This window comes from Falco biarmicus, chromosome 1 (genome assembly GCF_023638135.1).
Source record: "Falco biarmicus isolate bFalBia1 chromosome 1, bFalBia1.pri, whole genome shotgun sequence".
Taxonomy (NCBI): Eukaryota; Metazoa; Chordata; class Aves; order Falconiformes; family Falconidae; genus Falco; species Falco biarmicus.
In genome coordinates this window covers 37,513,056-37,536,395 of record NC_079288.1, presented here as the reverse complement: position 1 = coordinate 37,536,395, position 23,340 = coordinate 37,513,056, and the positions used below count along the sequence as shown (strand labels likewise).

Genomic DNA, 23,340 nt, shown 5'->3' with positions numbered 1-23,340 from the left:
TGGCGGCCAGCTAGGCTCTGCTCTTCCGCCTGTCTGGGCCGGGCACCTCCGCAGCTTCTCCTGCCCTGGGGGAGCGGTGGGCAGGCGGGGGCACTGCTCTGTCGCGGTGCCGGAGCCGCCGGCGCCCAGGGAACCGGTGGCGGGTCTCTGGGAGGGGGCTCGGCACGGCACGGCCCTGCCGGGGATATGCGGCCTCCTGCTGGGCCCGAGCCCCTTCCCGGGCAGGTCGCTGCTACAGCATGGCCGGGGGAAGGTTTACTTTCCCGCCCACAGTTGCTTTCCCCAGTGAATGGGCATGGTTTGCCTTCCAGGCATGACTCTTCATCCTATAAAGTCACATGTGCCAGAAGGGAGCTTAAAGGGGTTCTGGTCACAGGTCTTTTAAACTTGCCTTTGCTTCTTTCTCTGTCAGGTGGCTTTAAAAAGGATCGGTTGCAGCCAGCACAGCCTAGCCTAAGGTATTTTTGCTTTTGGTTTCAGACTTGTCTCACTGACTGAAAAAATTAGTGTATTGTATTTGTGCTACTTAACGCCTTGCAACACTTTCTACTAGAAGAGCCGATTCTGGTTTGGAAATTAGTCCAATCTTAATCTGAAATAATGCTTAAATCTGAAAAAGCTAATAGGTTTTAAAAATACATTTCTCATCCCCCTAGCAGTAGGGGAATACAGAAGTTGAAAACTTACTACTGTGCTCAGTTACAGCTTTAGTTTCAACTGTTAGAAATCTCCCAACTCTGCAAGTATCCTATGAAGGAATTAGTACAGTTACATATAATTTTTTTAAAAAAATATTTTTCTTCAAAAAAACCCTGTTGCAATTGTAAAGGAAAGCAGTCATCAGCTGGAAAGCAACAGCTTAATTAGGAGCCTTGCAATGGAGGTGATATTGTCCTACCTAAATTTGCAGCGTTTCTGTAGGCTCAGTTTCGAAGGCTGTCAGTCAAGCAACTTAATAAAACCCTTTCTCCTGGGGCAGGTTTTACATGAATTGTGGCAACATACACAGGAACTACATGCAAGAGAAGGGGTGTCCTGATAACACTTAATTGCTTTTGTAGGCTATTTCAATGAGAAAAATCATCCAGTTACTAACTATGATGGAGATGACTAATGTTTAACTCCCTCCTGGGAACTGAACTGTTACTACTGAGCTATTTTTCCATCTTTCTTAGCAGTCTTCCCTTTCAAGTATTTATTGATTACTAGAGGGCCAGAGATTTTGCAGTCCCTTATCTCCTCTTTAGGAGAGCACCAAATGTTACTGGCCTTGAATGAGAGAATAATTATTTTTAATTATACAGACGTGAGGTGAATGGTCATGATGAGGACGGAAATGAGCTACAGACAACACCAGAGTTCAGAGCACATGTTGCGAAGAAACTGGGAGCAATGCTAGACAGGTATTGGCATGCAGTACTGAAGGAGTTCTGTGGGTCAGCTACACCGATGCTTTTGTGTGCTAAAACCAGGAAATTCAAGATCTGAGTGCAACCTCGGTAGGGAGAAGTTGTTTCTCTTCTTGTCTCCTTCATTCCTGTATTTGTTGTAGACTTCCAGTATTCTGTAAACTAGCCTGGCCCATGTGTTGTGCCTCTATGGTAAAGGCTCCCTGTGCAGCACTGCCTGTGTCCATTTGCCTCTGTGGTGAATATGTTGTGAGGAGGAAAAAGTACAATTTGGGTGCCTTAGTACTCTAATAATTTAAAGACTGGCATGAGAATCTTTCATTTATTCTTGCAACCTAAACCAGTACCTAATTCAGGGTTGTGCTGGCAGCGTGCCTCTAACTGGGCTGCCGCTGACTTATTTACTATGTAACTATCGCCCTGGAGAGCAAGAGTTTAGCACTGGCTTTAGAAATGCTTGTTTTAAGTCATTCTTGTGGTATGCATTGCTGAGGAGAGAAGGCATGGTCTGCTCTGAAAATGGGGAGGTGAGACAGCTTCGCTAAGAAAAAGTAAGAAAGAAGCTATGTAACATCTCCCTATAGTCTTGTTTCCTAGAAATACTCAACTTTAGTTCAGTTTAAGATCTGACTGGTGGTTTCCTTTTAGTTTCATCACTGTCTCCAAGGGCTCATCAGAACCTTCACAAGCTTCTGTGGAACAGTCTGACTCTGCAGATGATGGTGAGTTCTAGTCACAGTCATTGTGTCTGTTTTGTGACATTGTTAGTTAAATGATGAGGAGTGGGATGGATCCTGTCCATTGCCAGTTGTATGCTCAACTGACTAATAAGCATTTGCAATAGAAGAATTTCTGCTGCTATCTGTGAAGGCTACTACTTTAAAACTGTGATCTCCATGCCCTGAGTTCTGCCAGATAGTCTCAAGTAATGGCTGTCAAGCAATACAATAACAGCAGTGAGGCTTCCCAGTGAGAATGCTGTTGATTGCTTTCACCACTGTTTTATATTGTGGCTAAAATTCCTCTTTACATATTTTAGGTTTTCGCCTCTTCTCTTCCTCTGTCCCAGGAGACACTGGGAAATCAGAGCCTTGTGCTGCAGCAAGGAGGAGACAGCCATCTAGCTCCAGGTGAGGTGTTGTCAGCTGTTCTGCTCCTGAGGTACATCCCACATTTTGGAGGTAGCAGGGTTTCTCACAAGGGAATAGGAAGCTGGAAAGCTTAAGAAGTGTGTATTTATGACTCTATATTTGACTAGAGCCGACTTTTGTTTCTTTTTTTAGTGCTAGGGTACTAGAAATGTTTGTGGTAGATGCCTTTTCCCCTCCTACTATGCGTAAAGAACACAGTGGCCTTCAAACTGGTTAAATGCTAACTGTAGGTATTGGAGTCCCAGAGCACGTGTTGCTAAAACCACTTGGTGTTTATCAGGTGTTCTCATCTTGGATTACTCTGCTGTCTGTGCTTTGGGTGAATTCAAGTCAGAAGTGTAACATAACTTCTTTTCCTTTTCTTAACTTCCTAGTGACATGGACAGTGACCAAGAGTGGCAAAGGTACCAGGAGGCTGCTGTGTCAGCTGCAGACATTCTGAAGCAAAGTGCTTTTCCTGCACTGTCCCAGGATTCCAGCCAGGATCAGTGTCAGGGCTGTGTAGAGCACAGCCAGAAAAAAAAGAAGAAAAAGAAAATTGGGGGAGAGAACAATATTCAAGAGAAAATAATAGACCCAGCAGAGTGTGAACAGATCTGCAAAGATTTGCCAGGGTTAGTGTCTGCAAATGGACAGCATGAGAGACAGGACAGCAATTATACAGAGAACTCAGTGCTGCTAGGTGTTGTGAAGAAGAAGAAGAAAAAGAAGATAAAAAGAGAATGAAGATTTTGCTCTGCAAACAGCAGGTGATTATGATGGACCAAGGACACTGAAAAAAACCCAAAACCAACTGAACAAGAGCTGCTGCAGATGAGGGAAGATTAATTGGCAGAGCTTCTGTTCCAAAAGCTCAGTGGCCTGAGAGTCTAATTAAGTGACTTCTGATGTTGTTGTTGTCCTATGGGGAAGGGAACATTGTTCTCCTAGCACAGCAGTTATCTGTGCTGCTGCTTATGCAGACCTAGCATAAAAGGATTAAATCCTGTGCACAGACTTGCATGACAGAGGAATATAATTGTAGCTGCATTCCTTCTGGTCTGTTCCTTCACATCATGAAACCAAATTTTGTCTCCTGGAGAAAATATATGATGAATTGAATTTGGTTTACATGGTAACAGGTGATCAACTCCTTTTTCTCTTTGCCTCCTCCTAGATGCCTACTAAGAATAACTCCAGCCTGTGGGAGACTCATTTATCAAAAGCATCCCGTCAGATATCAGGGCCCCCTTATTCCCCCCCACCCCCAGCCCAATCATCATAACAATCTGTTGTTGAAACCTGCCCTGTTACTAATCCCTCTGTAACCTGCACTTCTCCAGGGCCCCTGCATATGAACAGAGTGTGCAGTGAGCTTATTTCAGGGCTATTATAAGCAGTTCCCTTCAAGTTGTGACCATTGAAACTTTTTTAATGGGTAGTTTTTTTCATGGCATTCATTGTTATTAAATTCTACTGCACTATTATTAATTTAACAGGTTTTGTACAACAGTGGTTTTCTTGCTCTATTCAGATGGCTGCCCCAACAGAGGTAAAGATGTCTGAAGGTGGCTCTTTGGTTGCTTGATAATCAATGCTAGGAAATTGCTACAGGAAGAACTTAAGCCTAATATAAAGGCACAGTGTTTCAGTCCTTATTTTGGTTGATTATGAATTTTGTCTCTCTGAAATACAGTGGGTTTTGGTAGTTTTCAGTTATGTTCTTAGTCCATTTAAACTTCAGTTCCAGTATTTCAGGAAATTACTTGTTAGAGGATAAATACTCTTCTTTTGTTTTTAATATTGTTGGGTTTCAGTAGCTCTAACTTATTGTCCATATTCAGGAGACCAGAAAGCCAGATTAGAGAAACTGAAATAGCAAACCGTTGCTCTTTGAGCATGGGAAAACATAGGATGTTTTCTTTCCTACTGTTAAGATCCTAGATGTTTTTTAGTCAAGAAAACACAGCTGGCATCCAGCTAAGTGCAAAACTGACTTGTAATCTAACTGAATGTGCTAGCAGAAGTTACTTGTCTTATGGGCAGTTAAAACTTCAGTATACTGAAGCTGGCACCTGGGGTTTCAAATGCATAGTGGTCTGAATGTAACCTTTTGACTTGTTATATGGTGTGATTATTTTTATGCTAATTGGAAGCTATATGTATTTGCAACTCATGCACATGGGAGGTCAGGAAACAATTCTAGGATAGAATTAACCAGAGAATCTAGTTACTGAAATTAGTTTCTGATGGTTGATGGTATATAGAGGAATCTCTCATCTGTAAAATCTGTAATGGACAGCTGCAATTTCGAAATTTCCAGATGTGATAACTGAAGAGTTCGCTGTTGGGCTTTTTCTTTTTGAATTCTCCCTTGTATCTTAACCTTTTAAGAGTTTTGAGCACGTTCTGGTCTCAAGAATTTTCATCCATTTCACAGCTGAAAGAATAGTTGTTCTAGTCACAAAGACATAAGCATGTTAATCAGGGCATTTTTCATGTCTGGCTAGTGACATATCTGTGACGTGGATGTTGAGAGTAAATAGAGAAGAGAGGAATAATTAAGAGGAATTATGTAAGTAGATCCTTAGGGCTAAAAACCTTCACTTAGTGCAAGTAAGATTCTTAGACCCCAGGGTAATGATTTGCATATCGAGACAGAATCTAACCTACAGGGAAGCTAAGCATGAACCATGTTCTGTAAAATGAACCCAAGCTGACATTTTTATAGAGAACAACTGAAGGAACTGCTGCTCTCTGTGGAGCATGGAACCTCCCAGGTGTTGTGCATTGTTAGGGACTGGTGGAAAATGCCATCCCCCAGCTCATTTGGCAAGATGCACAAGATGAGAATCCACATGGTTAATGCAGAGAACTGGAATCTCCTTGCTGCTGTTAAAGTTTTAATTTCTGCATTTAAAACAAAGCAGAGCTATATCAAAAATAACCAAGCCATTTCCACTAGGAGAGCATGATTTTTAGACCATGTCATTTTAAACTGGGAATGTTTGGTATTTTTGTAGTTAATTAAAGGATTTGTAGCTTGTAGTTAGTGATCCCATATGGACAGGTTTGTGCCAAGCCATTCCTGAATCTGTTTCTTGGTGATGATCATTGTAAAGTCAGGAACTAGGTTTTCTCACTCTTGCCTCCAAGATGCTATTATTTCTTGTAGTTTTGACTGGCATTTCCTTACAGCAAAGGAAGTGAGCATTTTGAGGATGGTGTCCGTTCTTTGGCATCTCAGCTTTGCTCATTCCTGCATGGCTTAGTCTGGTGCTGGAAGGTTTTTACAGGCCCAGCTTGATGAAGGCTGAGCAGCATGAAAGTCCCATCCACAGCCTGGCATTTTTGCTGTATTGCATTTGGATCCCTTGTCTTGATGGGATCCCTTCTTGGGCAGCCACAAAAGGACATCTGGCCATTCTAAGCTGGCTCATGAAGTTTGGGTTTGATTGGTTTTTGAGGGACAGGCAGTGGATTTTAGCAGTACCAGCATCATCTTTCTGTGACTTCTGTCTTGAGCCTGGTAAGTCTCTCATGGAGGCAGTGAAGGGATTTGTGTGAGGCAGTAGGGGCTGGAGGTCAGCTGAGCGCAGCAGCCTTTCCTTCCTGTGGAAGGCAGTGGTGACAGTTATGGCAAACACAGTTGGAGTTGCACCTGACAGGTTGGTTGTGGCAGTCACCTGTGAGCTAGTTGTCTTAATTACTGAGTGGAGGATGCCATCTGTGTGGAGATGAAGGTCTCGATGACATTGTGAGTGGATGGCAGCAGCTGGCTGTGGCTGTTGGCAGAGTCAGAGCTTTGGTACAGCACCAGGCTACTGGAGGACACTGTCAAAGGCACAGGTGGAAGTTAAGTACAAATTCTCACTGCAGTCCCCTTATCATGTATGCACACATGCTTCCAGTATGACTGAACTCCCCTGGCATAGCGGTGTAATTCCTTTTTTTTAGTGTGCCATCAGACACCTAGCATAAGTCCACAGCTAGCCTGAAAACATTGAGGGAAACCACCTTCAGAGAGTTAAGTTTTGAGAATTCTAGTTGATTGTTATGTCCCAGTTCTTCTCTTAGAACTGGGAAGATCTAGCTGGAGTCTCTTCATGAGAGTGTCTTGTGTTTTTCAGCCCTGAAAGCTGCCCATAGGGCTGGATATTCATGGACACTGATTTTGTCAATATTTTAAAGGCTATTTTCCTCTCTAGATTCTGAAGAAGGTTTCTGTTTCCACAGTCTGGCCTTATACAGACTGTGCTCCAAATCTTTTCCTTGTACTAGCTTTTCAACCTCCCCCAGACACTAGTAGAGCCCTCTTAAAGAATCATGAGCCCCAGTTTCCATTTCCTAACTGGATTTTACAGTGTTGGCAAGAGAAGCTAGGCAATACATGGCTTTTTATTATAGTGGGCACAGCTCTTACCGGCAGGGCTTGAGGTGAGGCGAGGGCCTGGCTGAAGGTGCTGGATGGTTGTGTCTTGGTTCTGTAAATGTATTGTTGGTGCCTGTGACACTGGCGTATGCATCCCAGACTCTGTGTGAGTCTCCGAGTCAGATGTGAATGCCTAGAGAAAAGAAAGCTAACAGTGCTTGTTTTCTACATCCCTTTTAACAGGCCTGAGAGAAGAGTCAGCAGGTGCTGTTTCCAAGGAGATTAAATTCTCCTTGATGATGCAGTGAAGAGCTTGCTCTAATGCCTCCAGTATTGCAGCTGGTACCAGCAAGGTGAGGAGATATGAAAGATCATCCTGCTGGGATGGCATAGACCACACACCCAAAAATTTTGACAAGCAAGAAGCTACCTGCAGACTGGTGCAGTTCTAAGGTGGGGGAACAAAGGCATGTGCTAAAGGCTGTTACCTGTTTAGTTGGTGTCAGGTTAGTCAGGGCGCTGAGATTGGCTGTATCTGTTATCACCATGGTTTGTGGTAATAGGCCTGTATGTGTGTATTGGGCCACTTCAGACTTGGGGCCGTAGAGAGCTGTGCATGAAAGAAAACAAGATCATGTGGATGCTGGAGCTTTGCATGAGACTAGTTCGGTTGAATTGTTCTCCTCATGCATGTGGACCTGTTGTCTGTCTTTGAAACAGTGGGTGTGGAGGGACAGAGAGATGAATGCAATAGAAAAATAATTTCATCATTAGAGCAACAATAATAGGAGAGGAAAATAGTGCTGCAAGTCCAAGGACCCACAAATGTTCCAGAAGAGTCTTTTGTTTGTTTGCTTGAGCAGATGAGTTCACATGCTTACCGTGAGGGTTCTGTATCTGGGCCATGGTAGCCATGAAGGGACTCTGGTTGATATGGCTCTGGACTTGCTGCATGAGGGGCTGCTGGTAGGATGGGTGCAGTTGCTGGGAGAACTGGACAGGCTGCAGGGTAGTGAGGCTGCTCCCCATGCTGTTTATTACAGGTACGCTTTGGGGCTGTGTTGAGGCCAGGCCTGAAAAACAAGGACTGATGACAGTAGTGTCACACGTTATGGGAGGAGTGTGGCTGCTCTGCAATAGGGGCATCTGAAATAGTCATTGTGGCAGGCCTGTCATCACAGGGTGACTTTGGGATCTGGCTCTTCAGGTGTTCCGTTTGTTATCTGTGATTAAGAATAGATTTTGTGCCTGTGATGACAAAGTGGGAGTGCACAAAATGTACAATGCAGGCAGACACTGTAAAACCACCTCTGATTTCCAGTGTTTGCTCCTGTGTATGTCCTTGTGTACCAGCATAGATCACTTCCTGGTTTAGTGATAGTCTGATACAGAGTTCCACTGGGGAGGCCTTGCTGAGAAGTAAACTCAGAGCATCATCCCAGTGTCCAGTTAATTTTATTTGTTTTTATGAAGCTGTTGGCAACAGTGAGAACTGTGCTGTTAGCTGTCCAGCCACGTGGAGTACGAGTTCAAGCTCATTTTGCTTGGGCTTCCAAATTACGGAATTTGGAGCAGTGAGAAAGAGGTAGAAAGTTTTATGCGTTACTACCTGTTTCTCACAACTGTCCAAACCCTGTTCCTATAAATCAGCAAGTTTGTTGTTGTTGTTTGTACAGAATTAGAATCCATATCATAATCTTGGTTATAAATGAGTAAATGGAAATCAGTTCACAGCTGTCACCATGGTCCAAAATAAGGACTCTTTCCTCTTGGGAAGAAAGTATAAGAGGAGAGTATATGTTGTATTTTCCTTTATCTAATGAGATACGCTTTGGCAGTAGACTAGTCTTGGAATGAAAAGAAATCTCCTATAAGTGCAGAAAAGCTGTCAAAGTGAAAAATATATATATACAAAAAGTAATTGGATTCCAAAGGCATATGCTGCTCTTTGCAGGAAGTAGAACAGGATGTTTTGTCTTTCAAGCATAATGAACTTGTTTCAATTTTCATAGCTTTAAGGAAGTATTTCATTGATATTTGGGAAGATGCAGAGCAGCAAAACAAACCACTGGCACAGGAATAGTTTGTAAAATTCCCTTGCTCTTAAGACGTGGTTTTGTGTGTAGCTTAATTCTAAGTTGAATAAGGAACGTCTGTCCCTTAATTCCATTGGTACTTGCAAGTAGTGCTGCTGAAGAGCCTTAGTGTTTGTGACAATTTCCCTAGGTGCATGTCACTGCCAACTTAGTGCTTTTTTTTCTGAAAATGAGGCAGGTAATTCTAACCATTAGAGGTAGCTCTTAATCTGAATCCTGATAAGCAGAGTCATTACAGAATACTACTCACCTATCACCAGGGTGGAGGCACCTGTGTTGGTGAATGCTGGTGCTAGGGATGAGGTCTCGCCAGCTCCAATTGCCATAACACCTGGCAGTGATGCCATGATAAGGTTCTGAGTTTGCTGGCTCAGCGCATGTGGATTTTGCTCTAGGCTGTGCAAGGCGGTCAGGGTGCTGACAGGAGGGAGAGTTCCTCCCGGAGCTGAGACCTGTGTGAAAGGAGGACTGTGAAAATGCCATCTGCAGCAGGTTGAGTTTGATGAGTCCCGAAGCTGCAATAAATGTCCTTCTCCCTCTTCCTGCCTGCTCTGACCCCTTGTTAACTAGAAAGACTTCACAACTGCTTATTTGCAGTTTCCCTGTGCTCATCAATTAACTAGTAAAGGTCAGCTGTCGAAATACTAAGAGAAAATTCTTGCTGGTTTAGTTCTTTCAAGTTTAAGAAATCATAGGGTTTTACAAACAAGAATGAGATTAGTCCCACTGCATTCTCTACAGGGAAAGTTTATCTTCTGTTTTACAACTGAGGGTAGAAGATGATGCTCAGAGAAATTAAGAGGATCAGGTAATTTTACGTAGTAATTTCAGCTGCAGAGTTCAGCACAGAATCCAGGAGTTCCTCTTTACTTGTTCACCTTTTCCTCTGATAAATGCCTGTAACTTCCCTTTCTCCCAGCAAGTGTATTTTAGTGGCCATTTTGTTTTCAGATTGAGATTTTGAAGAAGTCGCTGAAAAGTTTCTTTAGCCTTTTTTTTCTCATACGGTATGTTCTTGAGGCTGCATTACCTGGCAGTTCCCTGCTGTTAGAGAGGAAAAGTGCCTGTTAGATAAAACAGGACTGTTCCATGTTTGTGTCTTGCTGATTCACTCTATCCTTGAGTCATTTAGAAATTTAATAACTGGACTGTTTTCTCAGCCTCTGAAATGAACCATGTAACCTGTGTCAGTGCTCTAATGCGGTTTTGTGTTTGCAAGGCCTTTTAGCAACCTGTAGTTGAAGTACTGTGAAACAGCAAAAAAGCATTCCAATAATTTAGCTGGTAGAGAAACCTCAGTGCTTTACATTCTACTTTTTTTTTTTTTTTCTTCTCCCTTCAGACAGAAAGCTGTAACGGATCTTTAGTAAGAGTAACCAACAGGTTAAACAGTGGAGCAGGTCACCTTGATATCAGTTTTAGAAGACAGCTGTAAAAGACTTTCAGCACCTCATGAAAGACTTTTTCTTCAGGAAGAGACCAGAAAAGTCAGCAAAGTGAGTGACTGACAAGATTCAAGTCATACTCATTTATAGTGAACTTAATGCAGCCTCAGGCCAGTATGCACTAATGCAAACTTCTGCCAGCTGGTTCCCTGTAAGCAAGGGAACATGTGCAAACTGGAAATGGTCAGTCATGTAGTTCTAGTGCTTCATTACTAATTATGTGGAAAAAGGTGTGTTCAACTCTGAAAAGGAAATTTGCTTTGAGAAGGCAGATTTTTATAGTCTACGTATCCAGTGCGTGTCTTGATGGTAGCTGTTTGCCTTAATTTTTATGGGTAAGACAGATAGATGTAAGTATGGGTCTGTGTTCTGTTAATTCCATTGGTGTCTGATCAACTGTCTTGAGATGTGTAGAGCTCAAATGAGAGTAGGAGATGAGAATCTCACTGGGAAAGGGAGGAGAGAACAGGGTTTCCTGGGAGGAAAGAAATCCTGTCATACCCCAAGCCCTGTTTTTTTCAGAAGAGGCTGTTTTGATTGATTGTAAGGAAATGGCTATACTTCTTGCTTTTGTGCTGTAATACCTGCTCTCACCAGCAGTCTAGAGGGTACATGTATCTCAGGACTGCTTATGTTGGATAGTAAGTGCAAAGCAGCTGTGTAATATCTCTAGAAGAAGGTGGTTTTAAGAGTATTCTAGGAAAAACTACTTCTGAATAGTCCATATTGTGACCATGGGCAGAGCATCTGACATTCTTCAGTTGCCAGAACTTAAGTATACATCACTTACCAGCTTAGTGTCTGTGCTCAGTAGGTTCTGACTGGGCTCCAGTCCAGGGGGAGAAACCTGATGCAGGATGGTTTGGGTGGTCACCATGGAACTGTTCCCATGGTGGTTGCTGCTGGAGGACTCTGGCTCGCTGGCTGGCTGCTGGTTGTACCTCACTCCTGCATCACAAGGAGGGAAACTGGTTGTCAAAGATGAGAAACTGATAAACTCTGGCAAATGCTCCATTCAGCTTCCTTTGCAGGTGCTTGCCTTTAGATGTTTGAGGCAGAGACAAGGAGGCTAGTAGGGGAACCAGGAGAACAGATGTTCTCACCACCTTGCCCTGGTTTTTCTCTGTAACATGGAGCAACTGCGTCCTCAAATACTGACTTTACGGTATGGCTGTGTGTGCTGCGGGGAGCAAGTGGGGTTCACTAGATACCACCCTTCTGGATGTGGGTGTGGAGAGGAGAGAGTTTCAGCAAGATTGTCTCTTCCTAGAGTGAGAGCAATTACCACATCTGACCTATGGAAAAGCTCTGCCATTCTAGGTGGAGAATGACCTTTCCTGATGCCTGAAAACTCCGTCACAGTGTCTCATGCTGCTGGTACATATTGGAAAGAGTTGGAGGCACACACGAGTGAAAGGATACAGACCTGACTTGTGGTAGCAGCCAGTGGATGACTCCTTGAAAGGGGATTACTGCCTGCCAGCCGTGAGGGAGTGCAGGATGACAAAGAATAAGCCAGGAGTTTTGGCTGAAAGTTTTGTTACTGAACTTTGTTACCCTTGCTGTTTTAGCCACTCCCCTCACTCAGAGACGTGGTCTCTTTGTCACTGGTGCTCTACCCTTGTAGCAAGTCTCCTCTCCCTGTCTGTAGATTCACATTCTAAAGGGGTGGACTTGGGAGATAGTTTTGGTGACTGAGTTTGGGTAGGTTAACCCATGCCCCTTTCATTTTTTTTCTTACCGTGAACTTTGCTGGGTGAAAGAGCAGATGGTGGCTGGAGAGAGGAAGAATTGTGAGGAGTTAAAGGGGGAGCAGAGGTGGGCTGTGGTCCGCTGAAGGTGTCCATGGCCAGCTTGTGCCGGAAAGCCTCCTCCTTCCTGCGATTGGCAAACCAGTTGTAAACTCTGACCTCCGTCACCAGGTTTGAGCCCAGTCCCTGGGCCTGAGATGGGGAAACACCTCTCTGAATACACTCTGCTCTGTAAGGGGAAAGCACAAGAGCCTTGCTGAGCTGGGCTTAGTCAAAGAGGCAGAGTAAGTGCACAGCCCCAAAGCGGCTGTGGTCTGGCGCACTGCGTGTAAGGATCCTGCCAGGTATATCAAGATACGAGGCATTACTTATCCTCTGTGAGCAGTGAATGCTCAGTTGCGGCATTTCATTCAAATGTGGCTGGTGTCAGTGGTGACATCCACTGCTGGACCGTTACCCTGCCTCTCCTCGGCACTAGCAATCTCCAAGAACACGGAGGGGCACTGCTGTGCCCCTCTTTGTCAAAGCCAGACAACCATCCTTACCTGTTGCACTCCTCCACCAGTGCCTCTCTCTCTTCTTTACTGGGGTTTTTCTGTCTCTCGTAGGCTTGGAACAGGATCTGTTGTGAGGCAGGACCCCACTTAAAGCGGTTTCTTCTTCCCTTCTTGGTGGGCAGGTCATCTCCCATGGGCTCCTCTGTCAGGATACCCTGGCCAGCGTGTGTGAATTCTGCAGACACAAAGGGGCAAGGGAGTTTGTTTTCTGGAAGCATTTCCAATAGTTCTGTCTATTTGGGTACGTAGCAGGCCCCATGCAGCTTGCCCTTGGAGGATATCTTATACAAGACAGAGGGCTGAATCTAAATGGGGTGGAAATAAAGTTCCATAACTTGCTGAAACTAGTAAGATGTTCCTAGGAGGACTGTATTTACCTGTCCTTTCTCTTGCATGCATTGCATCTCTGCTCCTACCCACCTTGGAGTAGTGAAAGCAAATGCAGCTGAGCTTACAGTAAGTGTGACTGGAGTCCTGCTTTCCAAAACTATCCAAAGACTAGATGTCTCATTTTACTTGCCACCCACCAATATAAAATTAAGTAAGACAAGTTCCAGACAGGCTCTATGAATGTAAAGTGCAGGCTGCAGGAATGGGTTCCCAGTAGGTGCCTGTAATAAAAGGGCCTCAGAGGGCATGAGGTCATAGCCCACAGTGGTTTTTCACACAAGGTGATAGCCCAGAGTTCATTTTTTTTCAGTAAGTACAGAAGCCTGGTGCTTTTTGCAGCTAGAGGAACTGTTGCTTTGGCTGAAATTGCAAAAGCATAGTTTTCAGGCAGAAATCCTGTCTCTGTCATCTGCCCACTACAACTGCTTTAGTGTGAGGATGGGTGTAGAACTCCAATTACAAATGGGGAGTGTTAGTTTGCTTCTCTTTAGTCAAACACAGGATGGGGTGAGTGACTGCGAGCTGCTTCACAAGGGAGGGTTTTTCCATGTGCTGTTTGATTCACCTTGCCACTGAATACTGACCTAGCCTTTTCTAAGCTTCCATTTTTCCTTGATAAAAATAGGGAGTAATGATTAGCAAAGGAGAGCAGAAGCCTTTATGAAATTGAGACAGGAAAACAGTTGTTGCCATACTTACGCTGGGCCACCTCTCGCTGCTTGCGGACATACCAGGTGTAGAGGGCTGCCCTTTTTTGGGTCTTCATGGGAGTGCCCTTGTTGAGGTGTTGTGAGAGGTGAGATTGGTTCAGACCAGTAGTGTCCACCACTTCACGCTGAGGGATGTTGTGCTGCTGGAGGTAGGATTTCACCATCTTTGCTACTCGCCAGGGGTCCTCTCTGGAAGGAGTAGAAAACACTTCTCAGGAGAGAGAGATCTAACACCTGTGCTCAGTGAAACCTGGATTCCAAGGAATTGTACTCGTACCCCCTGACGTGCACCTTGTATGTCCGTTATCACTATAGCGTTTGGCAAGGCCAGTGTTAACTGACTGCATAAGGGAAAGCTGCTCCTCAGTGTGGTACCTTGTTCAGTTTTGACTCTGTGTTCAGGGTAAAAACTGCATGGTATTAGAAATGAAGTGCAAAAGATGTGGCACTAGCTTCCTTTGTTCTCTGTAGGCACCTTGATCTCCCCTTAGGAGGGGACCCTTTGATTATCAAGGGCATTTCCCAATACATGGCTTTATTCTTTGTCTGTGCTCATTTGTATACAAGGCTTTGCGCTGTTCTGTCTAGGCGGTTGTCATCTGTAAATGGTAGAAAGTGCTGACCAATGACTTGAGCAAGAAATTAACCTTTCTGCTGGAAAGTAATGTGAATGTAAAGCATTTTTGCTGCTAGTGAGAGATGGAACAAGGAGGGAAGTGATGTTACCTTTCAGTATTCAGTTGGATGTTTTATTACTACAGCTGTCTTTTCAGAGTTGACCTCTTTCTTCACTTCCCCACACAACTTTTCTATCTCCCTTTCTTTAAGGCATGGCTGCTTTGGATAGGTGTACCTAATTTTCCAAGACAGATTCATTGTGGTATTAGGCTGAACCTAGCTCATGCCCTGATGCTGGTCCAGGTTTGGTTGCCTTGGAATGATTCAGAAAGTAAAAACGGGCTGTCGTCATACTGTGACACAACAGCCATGTACGCATATGTATACACCAAGCCATCCAGGATTATGTTCTTGCATGTGCTACATGTTATTCAAATACTGATTCACATCTAGATCCACTCAAAGCTTCAAAATGCAATAAAGAACAATGGGCAAATAACCAATTCCTCCTATTGCCACCCTCCTTTGGAGTAACAGCTGAGGGAATAGACCTATTTGAGACCTGCTCACAAAACTTCAGAAGCTAATCTGATTTGGGATTTCATAATGAATGCGAATCTCTGTTTTTTAGGATTTCAGATTAGAGTATCCATGGAGGTTCCTGACAAAAGTAGAAAAAACGTGACTGACTTCATTGTGTGTATTGATTTCACCAGAGCGAAATCACAGTAAAAATAAAGATGTGAAACCAGGCGGTCTGGGTCCAAACAGTGCAGGAACCTCTTTACAGAAGAGCCTCTGGTTCACTTTTAACAAAGAGCATCCTTCTGTGCTTTTTATGTGAAATGTCTGGTGGAAGTAGTTTGCGTGCTGTAGAAATACACTGGTGACACACGTCCAACACCGGCATCAAAGGAGCAGTGTGGTGAAAAGAGGTGCCTACCATTGTGCAGAAACTGTCACAAGAGCGCACAGGTCTGAGCAACAGGCAACAACTGTACTGTTCATCGCTTTGTTGACTCAGGAGGTTACCAGAGGCTGTGAAGTGATAAGGAGGACAAAGTCCACACCTGTTCTCTCAGTACAAACACCCTTATCTCTGTTCCCCTGCAGCCCCTCTCCCAGTGGCTGGATAGTCCAAGGAGCGAGCTCTGCTGCAGTTAAAGTGTGACAGAAAGCTGTAACTGACACTGTTTCTGAAGAACCTGCTTTCTTGAAATAGGATCATTTGTTTCTTTCTTGCAAGGGGATGCTTGCTATAGAGGCTTCTATTTTCTAGTTTCTTCTCTTAACAGTCTTTGTCATTCAGAAGCCTCAAACTGGGCTGAACTTAGAAAATTTCCTCAGTGTGTTGGGGTTTTTTTCTTCTGCTGTCCAAACCAAGGACCAGTCTCCTTCCTTTGTGATAGTCTAGCCAACACCTGCACCCTGAATTTTTTCTACAGGTCCCTATACAAAGGAGAAAAGGCTCCAACCTGGAACCTCTGGTCTTTTAGATTTGAGTTAGGCTCAGATGGGAAGAGGAAGGACTGTGTTACCACTGATAAATGTTGATTTCCTTCCTGCACCCCAATCACGAGTTGCTTTTGTCTCCATGTCAAGATCCTCACTTCTCTGCAGCTGGAATAAGGCAGAAAGTATCTGTTGAGTGGTTAAAGCTCTGTGATTTTTTTTTTTTTCTTTTGAGACAGAGGAGGGAGCTTTGTAAGGCAAAACAGCGCAGGGGAATCTTAGTACAGTATGATTTTATAGGACAGTTGTATGAAATTGTAGATGCTATTTACATTGTCAAAGCACAGACTGTAATATTAATGCAGCAATTCCTTTGGGCCCAAGGCTATATCACAGTGATGGCAGTTGGTCAGCTGAACCATTGCCCAAATACATAGTTCCACCTGCAGTGCCTTCAGCATTAAGACATCACACATTGAAACCTTCACTCTTTCACTGGTGGTAAGACTGCTATTGCCTGTCAGAGGATAGGATTTTACCCTAAACCTAGTTCTCCTGTTCGTAGTTGCACTAAAATCTCAATTGCTTCCATGAGTCAGAACTGTGGAAAAGGGTCTGCCTTGCTCAAGCTTTCCTTCTCTATCTCCAAGCCTGTTTCCTGTGGTTTAGCTTCCCTTTCTCCCTAGATGCAAGCTGTCTCCCCACTCCTCTCTTGTTCTCCAAGGTCTGATCTCTGTCTCCAAATTCCTCTCACACAGTTTTTACTCCCTTCTTCCGAAGTCTTGCTGTCCTGCTGTCAGTTGCTTATTGCCATCTGAGCATAGCCCCTCTCCCTGGCTCATCTCAACCACAGGGGCTTGGATCCTCTCTCCATGCCAGCTTCCCATTTTCTTAGTTCTGAGGTCACTTTTTAAGGGCGTTTTCACCTCCCTTTTGTTACCTGAACAATAAGTAACCCAGGTAGTTAGTTATAAACTCAAAGGGAACAAGAGGCTGGTTGATAATTTATAGCAACATCTCAAATTTAAATGGAAAGTAAATATCAAGTTGTTAGCATTAAAGAAAACTCATTCCAGAGAGCTGGAGATGTAACATTCAGGGGACCTTCTCTTTCCTTCGCTCTTCCTGACTTTTCTCTTTCTTTTTGACTTCGTTCCTTTCCTTCCTCTCCTTTTCTTTGCTCTCTCTGTCTTTCCTTTCCTTCTTTCCTGTTCTTGTGTTCTCAAGCAAGAGAAGCCTTCGTTTCCCCGAGGTGGGTTCTGAATTGCTGCTTTGAACCAGACCTTGTTTAAACAGAGGTTCAGAGCTATGAAGTGCTCAGGACCATCCTCTGGCCCTTTCCTCTGGAGCCTGCTAAACAGCCCTCACTGGTGTCAGTGCGCAGCCTGGAGCCGGGCTAGGCAGAGAGCAGGGAAGGTAAGACCATCCCGGCAGGGTTCCTTTCTATTGAACTTGGCCTGGTTTGCCTCATCTTGGTTTATATGTGGAAATGAAAGGGGTGTGGCAGCTTCATCTCCAGATTCCCCAGCTAGAGTCATTCTAAGACACTGCTTACACGGGGAAAAGACTGAACCTTTATCATTATACCTTTGTTTTCTTTTTTTCCTCATGGAAAACATGCTTTTATCCCTGCCTCCAGGGGAAATCTGTTGCTTATCTCAATTTCTCTCTTTCCTAATGGAATTTCACCCCTTGCCCTACAGGTGAGTTGTTGCTATACCTCTCTCCATTTGCTGTACCTGTGATAGTATGATCTGTCCCTTCCCCCAAGGTAGCCTCTCTTGCTTTCTACTCTGGGGAATATCTGGGAATTACTCCACACAGCTCTATCTCCCTACTGAGTTACTTATTCTTTATCATAGATGCATTTGTTTTCTGTGTGGAGTGATTTGGAAAGAATGTTTTTATTCAAACTGTAAATCTATGGAAGATCAGTAAGATAGATTAAGGGTCAAAATTAAATTATGTTAATTCCTCACTGGACAAACCTTTGTCTGAACTTCCTTTAGCGTTTTTTTTCTGTAGGGACAAAATCTCATCAATACCCACAGGTGCAACTAGTTGTGTGGATGTATCTTCTCAACATCCTGTTTTACTGATCTTTGACTAGTGCTTTCCAAACCTTGGTTTAAACTTCAGTGGTCTTATGAAGACATACTTGGTCTCTTGATGCTGTCTTTTCTTTTTTTTTCTTCTTTTTTTTTTTTTTTTCCTGCTGTCTAGCTCCTGGGAAAGCCTAACAGGGGACCCTTTCCTGATTCTACTTTACAAGCAATAGCTGCAGTTACCACAAAGACTTTTTTCTATCACTAAGAGCTGCCCACAAGCCAATTGCTCTGTTAAAATGTGGCCTGTGCTATTAGGCCAGGAATTGTTAATAATGCCTGAAGAGGCTTCTGCCTAAAGGCAGAAGTGCCTCCGTCTGGTTTCTGGATTTGAAATCCTTGTGTAGATGCTGAAATAGCTTTGCAAGCATTGAAATTTTACTGAGAATCCCTGGGCATCGAGATTCGTGCCTGCCTTCCTTTTATGTATTGCTGGGAGTAATTTCTATTACAGACTGTTCTGCCTTGTCTTTCAATACTCATAGTACTATTTTAAGGACATAACCTTTAGGCATCTACTAATAGAAAGGTTTGTTCTTAAAAAGAAAACAAGTCTATTAGTAGGTAATGACTGCTTACGTGTTATCAAACCCTGATACTGGTTCAGATGCTTTGAATAGATTCTCAGACATACGGTTGATTATTTTTTTTTAATCTTTGACCAGAAATTTGAAACACGTCAATACAGACTCCCTACTATTTTCATTTGATCTTGACTAATTTTGATCTATTATATTCCTTCATAAGTATACTCATGTTTTTTGCTGAAACTAAGGCTTCTGGTCGCCTCATACTGTCCTCAGCAACAGAAGTGACTTCTTGTTCTATCCTGTGATACAGGGGACTGATGAAGGAAAACTCTGAAATTGCAGAATTTGTAATTAAGACTTAGCATGAGGCTTAGGAGATCCTTGTTCTTGCTCGCTTCTCTCTGCGCTATCTTAGGGTTTTGGGTAGGTCATAGAATCTCTCTGTACCTCAGTTCCTGTTTGTGAAATGGGAATGCTGTTCAGCTGACTGTCTGGAGAGAGATGTGGGACTGTTCCTTGGAAAGCATTAATGTCACAGGTTTGCAAGAGAGGTAAGACTGTTGTGAGGCTGGTAGTAAGCACAGGAGAGACTGGCGGCAAGCTCCTAGAAAGTAGGGAGGATCAAAAACCAGAATTCATGCTGAAGTAAGGGTGGCAGGAAGGAATTCCCTCCATCCTTGTGTCTGTTCTTAGATCACAGCGGATGGCACTCCAGTCCTGCTTCACCCATTCATTAGAGAAAATGGGACAAAGCCAGGTGCTGCTCTTCAACTTCCATGGCTTCCTTTGTTGAGAGATACCTGATAAACCATCAGAAGTTAATGATCAAAAAGCTTATCAGGGTCTTTTCATCTATAAATTTATAAGACAAAAGAGAAATAATAAAGCCATTGGATAATTAGTAACTAGTCAGGGCCCGCCCGGTGCCACTGGGCTCAAACTACCCCAAGACCTGTACGCAGACTCAGGAAGATGAGAAGGAGACAGGCATGAGGGGAAGAAAAAGAGTGGAAGGGAGAGAGAGAATTAGCCCAGACGACAACAAAATGGGAGGAATAGCAGCAGAGACAGAAGTGAGGAGAGAAGGAAAATACGTAAAAAGAATGGGGGAAAGGTAAAGGTACAGAGGAGACTAAAAGATGTGACAGAGCTGGAAGTGGGGAAGAGATGAGAGGTATGAGATGTACTGGGCCAGAAAGAAGATTGAATTATTGGGAATGCTTTCCCCACCCAGGTAAGACCTGATCCAGTGAATTTTCCTGTGTCTGGTACTGCAGAGTCATCAACTCCCTATCTGCTAGGGACTTTTCTTCTGAGTATTTACAGTGAATGCTAGCACTTGTCATGCTGCGTTTTCTTCTCTGGCCTTTTGCGGTGGGATTTGATGTTTGCTTCTGGTATGTTAATTTCCTTTGGACATGAAAGGGAGTGATCAGAAAGCCTGAGAAATTCTCCGGATTGATTTTAATTTTAGTGAAGATTTTAAGTGCAGGTTGTTGCTGCATCTTTTTGTCTTCTATCAGCTTGTCATTTCAAAATACCCCCAAAACAGACAGGCAAGAATCTGTTTCTGTTGTGATAGATAGGTTGAATGGTCCCGATCCTTGCTTGGACAAACCTCTTAGGTCACCCGTGGGAATTGTATGTCAGCAAGAATCCAAAATGCGAATTCTGATGAATGTTTCTGAGTCTATCGTGAGGCGTATTGGTTCAGGGAACCTTCTGTCTTTTGATCTCAAAAATGCTTCTATGCAAACTAATTTGTGTGGCAGTAAAACCTGTAGTTGTTGCTGCAGGTGTACTTTGCAGTTGTGACAGGCAGTGGATGGTAAGAATAGAATGTTCTACCCAGGTTTTAACCTCTATGCATGTATTTGGTGTGTGCTTTTTCTATGAGAAAAAGCCCCACTGAAGTCAGGATAACTTTGTACTCACATGAATGACAAGAACACGTTCTCTTGGTTTGTCTTTGGCCAATAATCTATAGCAAAAAACACTGACATTAATGGTATTAACCTCCTTAAATACAGCAGGGAGACACTGCAACTTCACTGTACCATGCATCCTCAGGCAAATACAGCACCAGTTAAGAGTGACCAGATTTTTTTCTTTTTTTTGTTTTTTCCTGATGACTGAAATTGTGAATTCTATTAAAAAATTAAATGCTAAAACTTAACATTCAGTGGGAGAGATGCAAGTTATACAGGCCTCGGACTATTCTGAAGCCTGATGATACAACCATGTCAAATACATTATCAGGCTCTGTGGCTCCCTTCATGTATTTGAAGTGAGATGAAAAGAAAGCCTGCACATTTATAAAGAATTTGGGGGTGTTTTGGGGCTGCTAGTCCTTGCGTGGATGAAGACGGTGTAGCTGTATCAAAAAGGGGGCATTGAGCAGAAAGGGAAAGAAAGAAATTTAGAGGGAGAGGGCAAGAAAGCATCAAAGAGGAGCAGCAAATCTGTGCTTACTGTAATAGTCTTTCCACCACAGCCTTCTGGTGAGCAGCCTCCTCAGGGCTCAAGTTTTCCAGCTCCTTCATTATTGGAGGGGTAAATTCCTCCCCGTCATCAGAGGTTTCATCTTCTGATAACCTGGACTCCCCCATTCCGTTGGGGATGTCGGGACAGGGTTCCCCTTTCTCTGTCTGGAGGGCATTGATAGCGCGCTGACTTTCACTCTGGAGCACGTAGGGTTCCACTTCGCTCAGCGCCTTGATCAGGGTCTCCTTGGTTAGCCCTGACTCCAGCAGCGCTCCCAGCAGCTCCACTTGAAGATGACTCAGCTTCGAGACCATGGTCTTCAGGCTGGTGTCTCCTGGATTTGAATTTCAGGTTATCCTGCTTCCAGCTTCCCTACACCATGTTCCTGAGGTAACACGCCCGACTGTCAGGAGAGTGGGCACAGCACAGCCTCCCGCCTTTACGCCCCCCCAAAAAAAACAAAATACAAAATTGAGCCACTTCAGACCCCCCACGACTGTCCTGAGCCAGTGCTGATAAAGGGACCCTTGGCTATCTGTTTACATTGGAGCAATGTAAATTCTCCAAGGTTCATATTTATCTGTGTGCTTAGCAAGTTACTGAACTTTGGACTTCAGCACTGCAGCAGCGGTTCACAAAGTGCAGAGGGAGAGAAAGCAGGGGGAGGGGGAAAGGGAGGGCAGCAGAAGAGGGAAGGAGGGGGTAAAATGAAGGGACAGAAGGTCTGCAGTATGGAAAAGTAAACTACAGAAAGAAAACCAGGAAAATGCGGATGGAGAAGTGTGACTTATTTCTGGCCCCATTAGTTTTAGAGAAAGAAGGACATGGAGTACCTGAAGGAAGAAGTGCGTTTGGCTGCGAGTGGTTCAGGAGAAGGTGCTGCCATTGGAAGATCGCAGAGCCCGCTTGGAGCTCTGGCAGCAGGGAGGTTCAGCCAGCCTCAGCCCCTGCCAAAAGCTTTGAGCTGAGAGAAAGCCGCTCTGGCAGCTTCACTAGCCTTTGTGCAACCCCCCAGCAGAGAAGTGTTGACCACTGGGTTTATATGAATATTCCAGAGACTTACGGAATGTTCTGGAGCTCCAGCTGACTTCTGTGGCAGAGCATCAAGTGTTAAATGACTTTTCCACTTCTGGCTTTGGCTTGCTGGGTATCTTGATATGCAAATACTAGTACCACCATTATAACTTGCTATGTTTATTGCTTAATTGATGAGCAGGAGAAGTGTACCCGCATAATTTGGGGATTACAGGGCTTGTCCCACTGAGCTTGTGATTCAGGCATCTGATAAGGAATAGCCCTGGGTGTTGGTTCATGCTGAAAGTCCCGGCCCTGTCATCAGTTGCTCTGCTGCTTCTGAGGAGTGCTCTGGGCAGGCTTGTGGTTCCCATTTATCATCTACCTCCATCCCTTCTTGATACTGGTTCTGCTCCCACCCATTGAGTGACTTCCTACAACATGCTTGCCAGGTCACTTAGTGCAGCTCTCAGGGAGTCCTTACGACTGAATTGTCTGTTCTGTTCTGAAAATATATGAATGAATCTATCTGCTTTGAGTGGCTAAATTATAGAATATCTTGATGTGCACATGTGGACTTGATGCATGAGCATCTCATGCACATGATGCCTTGTGTGATCAACGGGAGAAGGATTTAAAGCTGTTGTCTCAATGGAGGTTTCCTAGGGGCAGCTACCTGTCTCTATACGCTCCCATCAAGCCTGAGCTGGGAGAAGCCTAGAAGGACTGACCCCAAACTGGGTAATGTCCCAAGGCAATGACGCAGAGTCACCTTGGCCCCTGTTTCTCCTTTGTGGGCACCTTTAGCCATGCTCTCCAGCCTCCTGCGGCAACATGCTAAGTCAGCAGCTGAAGGACAGAGCTTCTTTGCAGATTGGACCCCTTCCTCTCTCCAGACACTGCAAGCTGTGGTCGGGCTGCTGGGCTGACCCTTTCAAGCAGGACTGTTGTTAACTTTTACCTTTTATTTCAGATGGCGTCTGCACCCAGAGTACTAGGTCCCCTCCTTGCCTTAAAAAAGCTCAGATGGATACAGAAGACTTTCTTTGTGTGGCTAAAGAAGTAACGATTTAGAATCCATTTAAAACATATAAGGTAAGAAATTGCCCTGTGAAAAATTAATGTAAAAAGACATCTTTAGCTTGTAAAGATTTTTTTTTTTTGTTATACTCATAATAATAAAGTATTTAAAGAATGGTGAACTTTTTTGGCATTATCCTATCAAAGTTTTGATACAATTTCCATGCATTTTATTTTTTTATTACAGTTTTCCTCAT

At 43.9% G+C, this 23,340-nt stretch overlaps 4 protein-coding genes across 17 annotated transcripts in view; 2 read left to right on the top strand and 2 right to left on the bottom strand.

Annotated features, from left to right (window-relative positions):
* The first annotated feature begins 5 nt into the window (after positions 1-5).
* Positions 6-3,070, top strand: C1H12orf43 (chromosome 1 C12orf43 homolog). Its single transcript, XM_056348277.1, has 6 exons — positions 6-458; positions 1,305-1,403; positions 2,058-2,131; positions 2,449-2,539; positions 2,693-2,786; positions 2,935-3,070. Exons 1-5 carry the CDS (start codon positions 187-189, stop codon positions 2,775-2,777), a joined length of 621 nt encoding a protein of 206 aa, XP_056204252.1. The 5' UTR covers positions 6-186; the 3' UTR covers positions 2,778-2,786; positions 2,935-3,070.
* Positions 3,071-3,285: 215 nt separating this feature from the next.
* The window catches only part of SPPL3 (signal peptide peptidase like 3), an 86,801-nt gene continuing 66,746 nt past the window's right edge, over positions 3,286-23,340 (top strand). For 11 of the 14 annotated variants that reach the window (XM_056348214.1, XM_056348196.1, XM_056348223.1 and 8 more), the window contains exons 1-2: positions 17,640-19,799; positions 23,037-23,158. The gene's annotated coding sequence lies outside the window, so the exon portion shown is untranslated. The other 3 variants (XM_056348135.1, XM_056348126.1, XM_056348145.1) reach the window with 3 other exon arrangements.
* On the bottom strand, positions 3,951-21,703 carry HNF1A (HNF1 homeobox A). The gene is made up of 10 exons (XM_056348037.1): positions 21,038-21,703; positions 13,850-14,049; positions 12,749-12,935; positions 12,194-12,432; positions 11,243-11,400; positions 9,258-9,459; positions 7,793-7,984; positions 7,400-7,521; positions 6,963-7,104; positions 3,951-6,373 (listed from the first exon to the last, which is right to left on the bottom strand). The coding sequence occupies exons 1-10, from the start codon at positions 21,361-21,363 to the stop codon at positions 6,246-6,248; spliced, it is 1,896 nt and encodes a 631-aa protein (XP_056204012.1). The 5' UTR covers positions 21,364-21,703; the 3' UTR covers positions 3,951-6,245.
* RNF10 (ring finger protein 10) overlaps positions 9,859-23,340 on the bottom strand; it is a 202,002-nt gene continuing 188,520 nt past the window's right edge. Inside the window, exon 17 of the mRNA XM_056347979.1 lies at positions 9,859-9,893. Coding sequence (XP_056203954.1) covers positions 9,874-9,893 — 20 coding nt within the window. The 3' untranslated portion in view covers positions 9,859-9,873. The remainder of the gene's footprint in view (positions 9,894-23,340) is intronic.

Coding starts and splice junctions, on each gene's coding strand:
- C1H12orf43 (XM_056348277.1), top strand. CDS start 187: ATGCGGCCTCCTGCTGGGCCCGAGCCCCTTCCCGGGCAGGTCGCTGCT. Junction 459..1,304: donor CCAGCACAGCCTAGCCTAAG/GTATTTTTGCTT, acceptor TTAATTATACAG/ACGTGAGGTGAATGGTCATG. Junction 1,404..2,057: donor CTGGGAGCAATGCTAGACAG/GTATTGGCATGC, acceptor GTTTCCTTTTAG/TTTCATCACTGTCTCCAAGG.
- HNF1A (XM_056348037.1), bottom strand. CDS start 21,363: ATGGTCTCGAAGCTGAGTCATCTTCAAGTGGAGCTGCTGGGAGCGCTG. Junction 7,985..9,257: donor TGCCTCCACCCTGGTGATAG/GTGAGTAGTATT, acceptor CTTGTTTTTCAG/GCCTGGCCTCAACACAGCCC. Junction 7,522..7,792: donor CCAGATACAGAACCCTCACG/GTAAGCATGTGA, acceptor TTTCATGCACAG/CTCTCTACGGCCCCAAGTCT.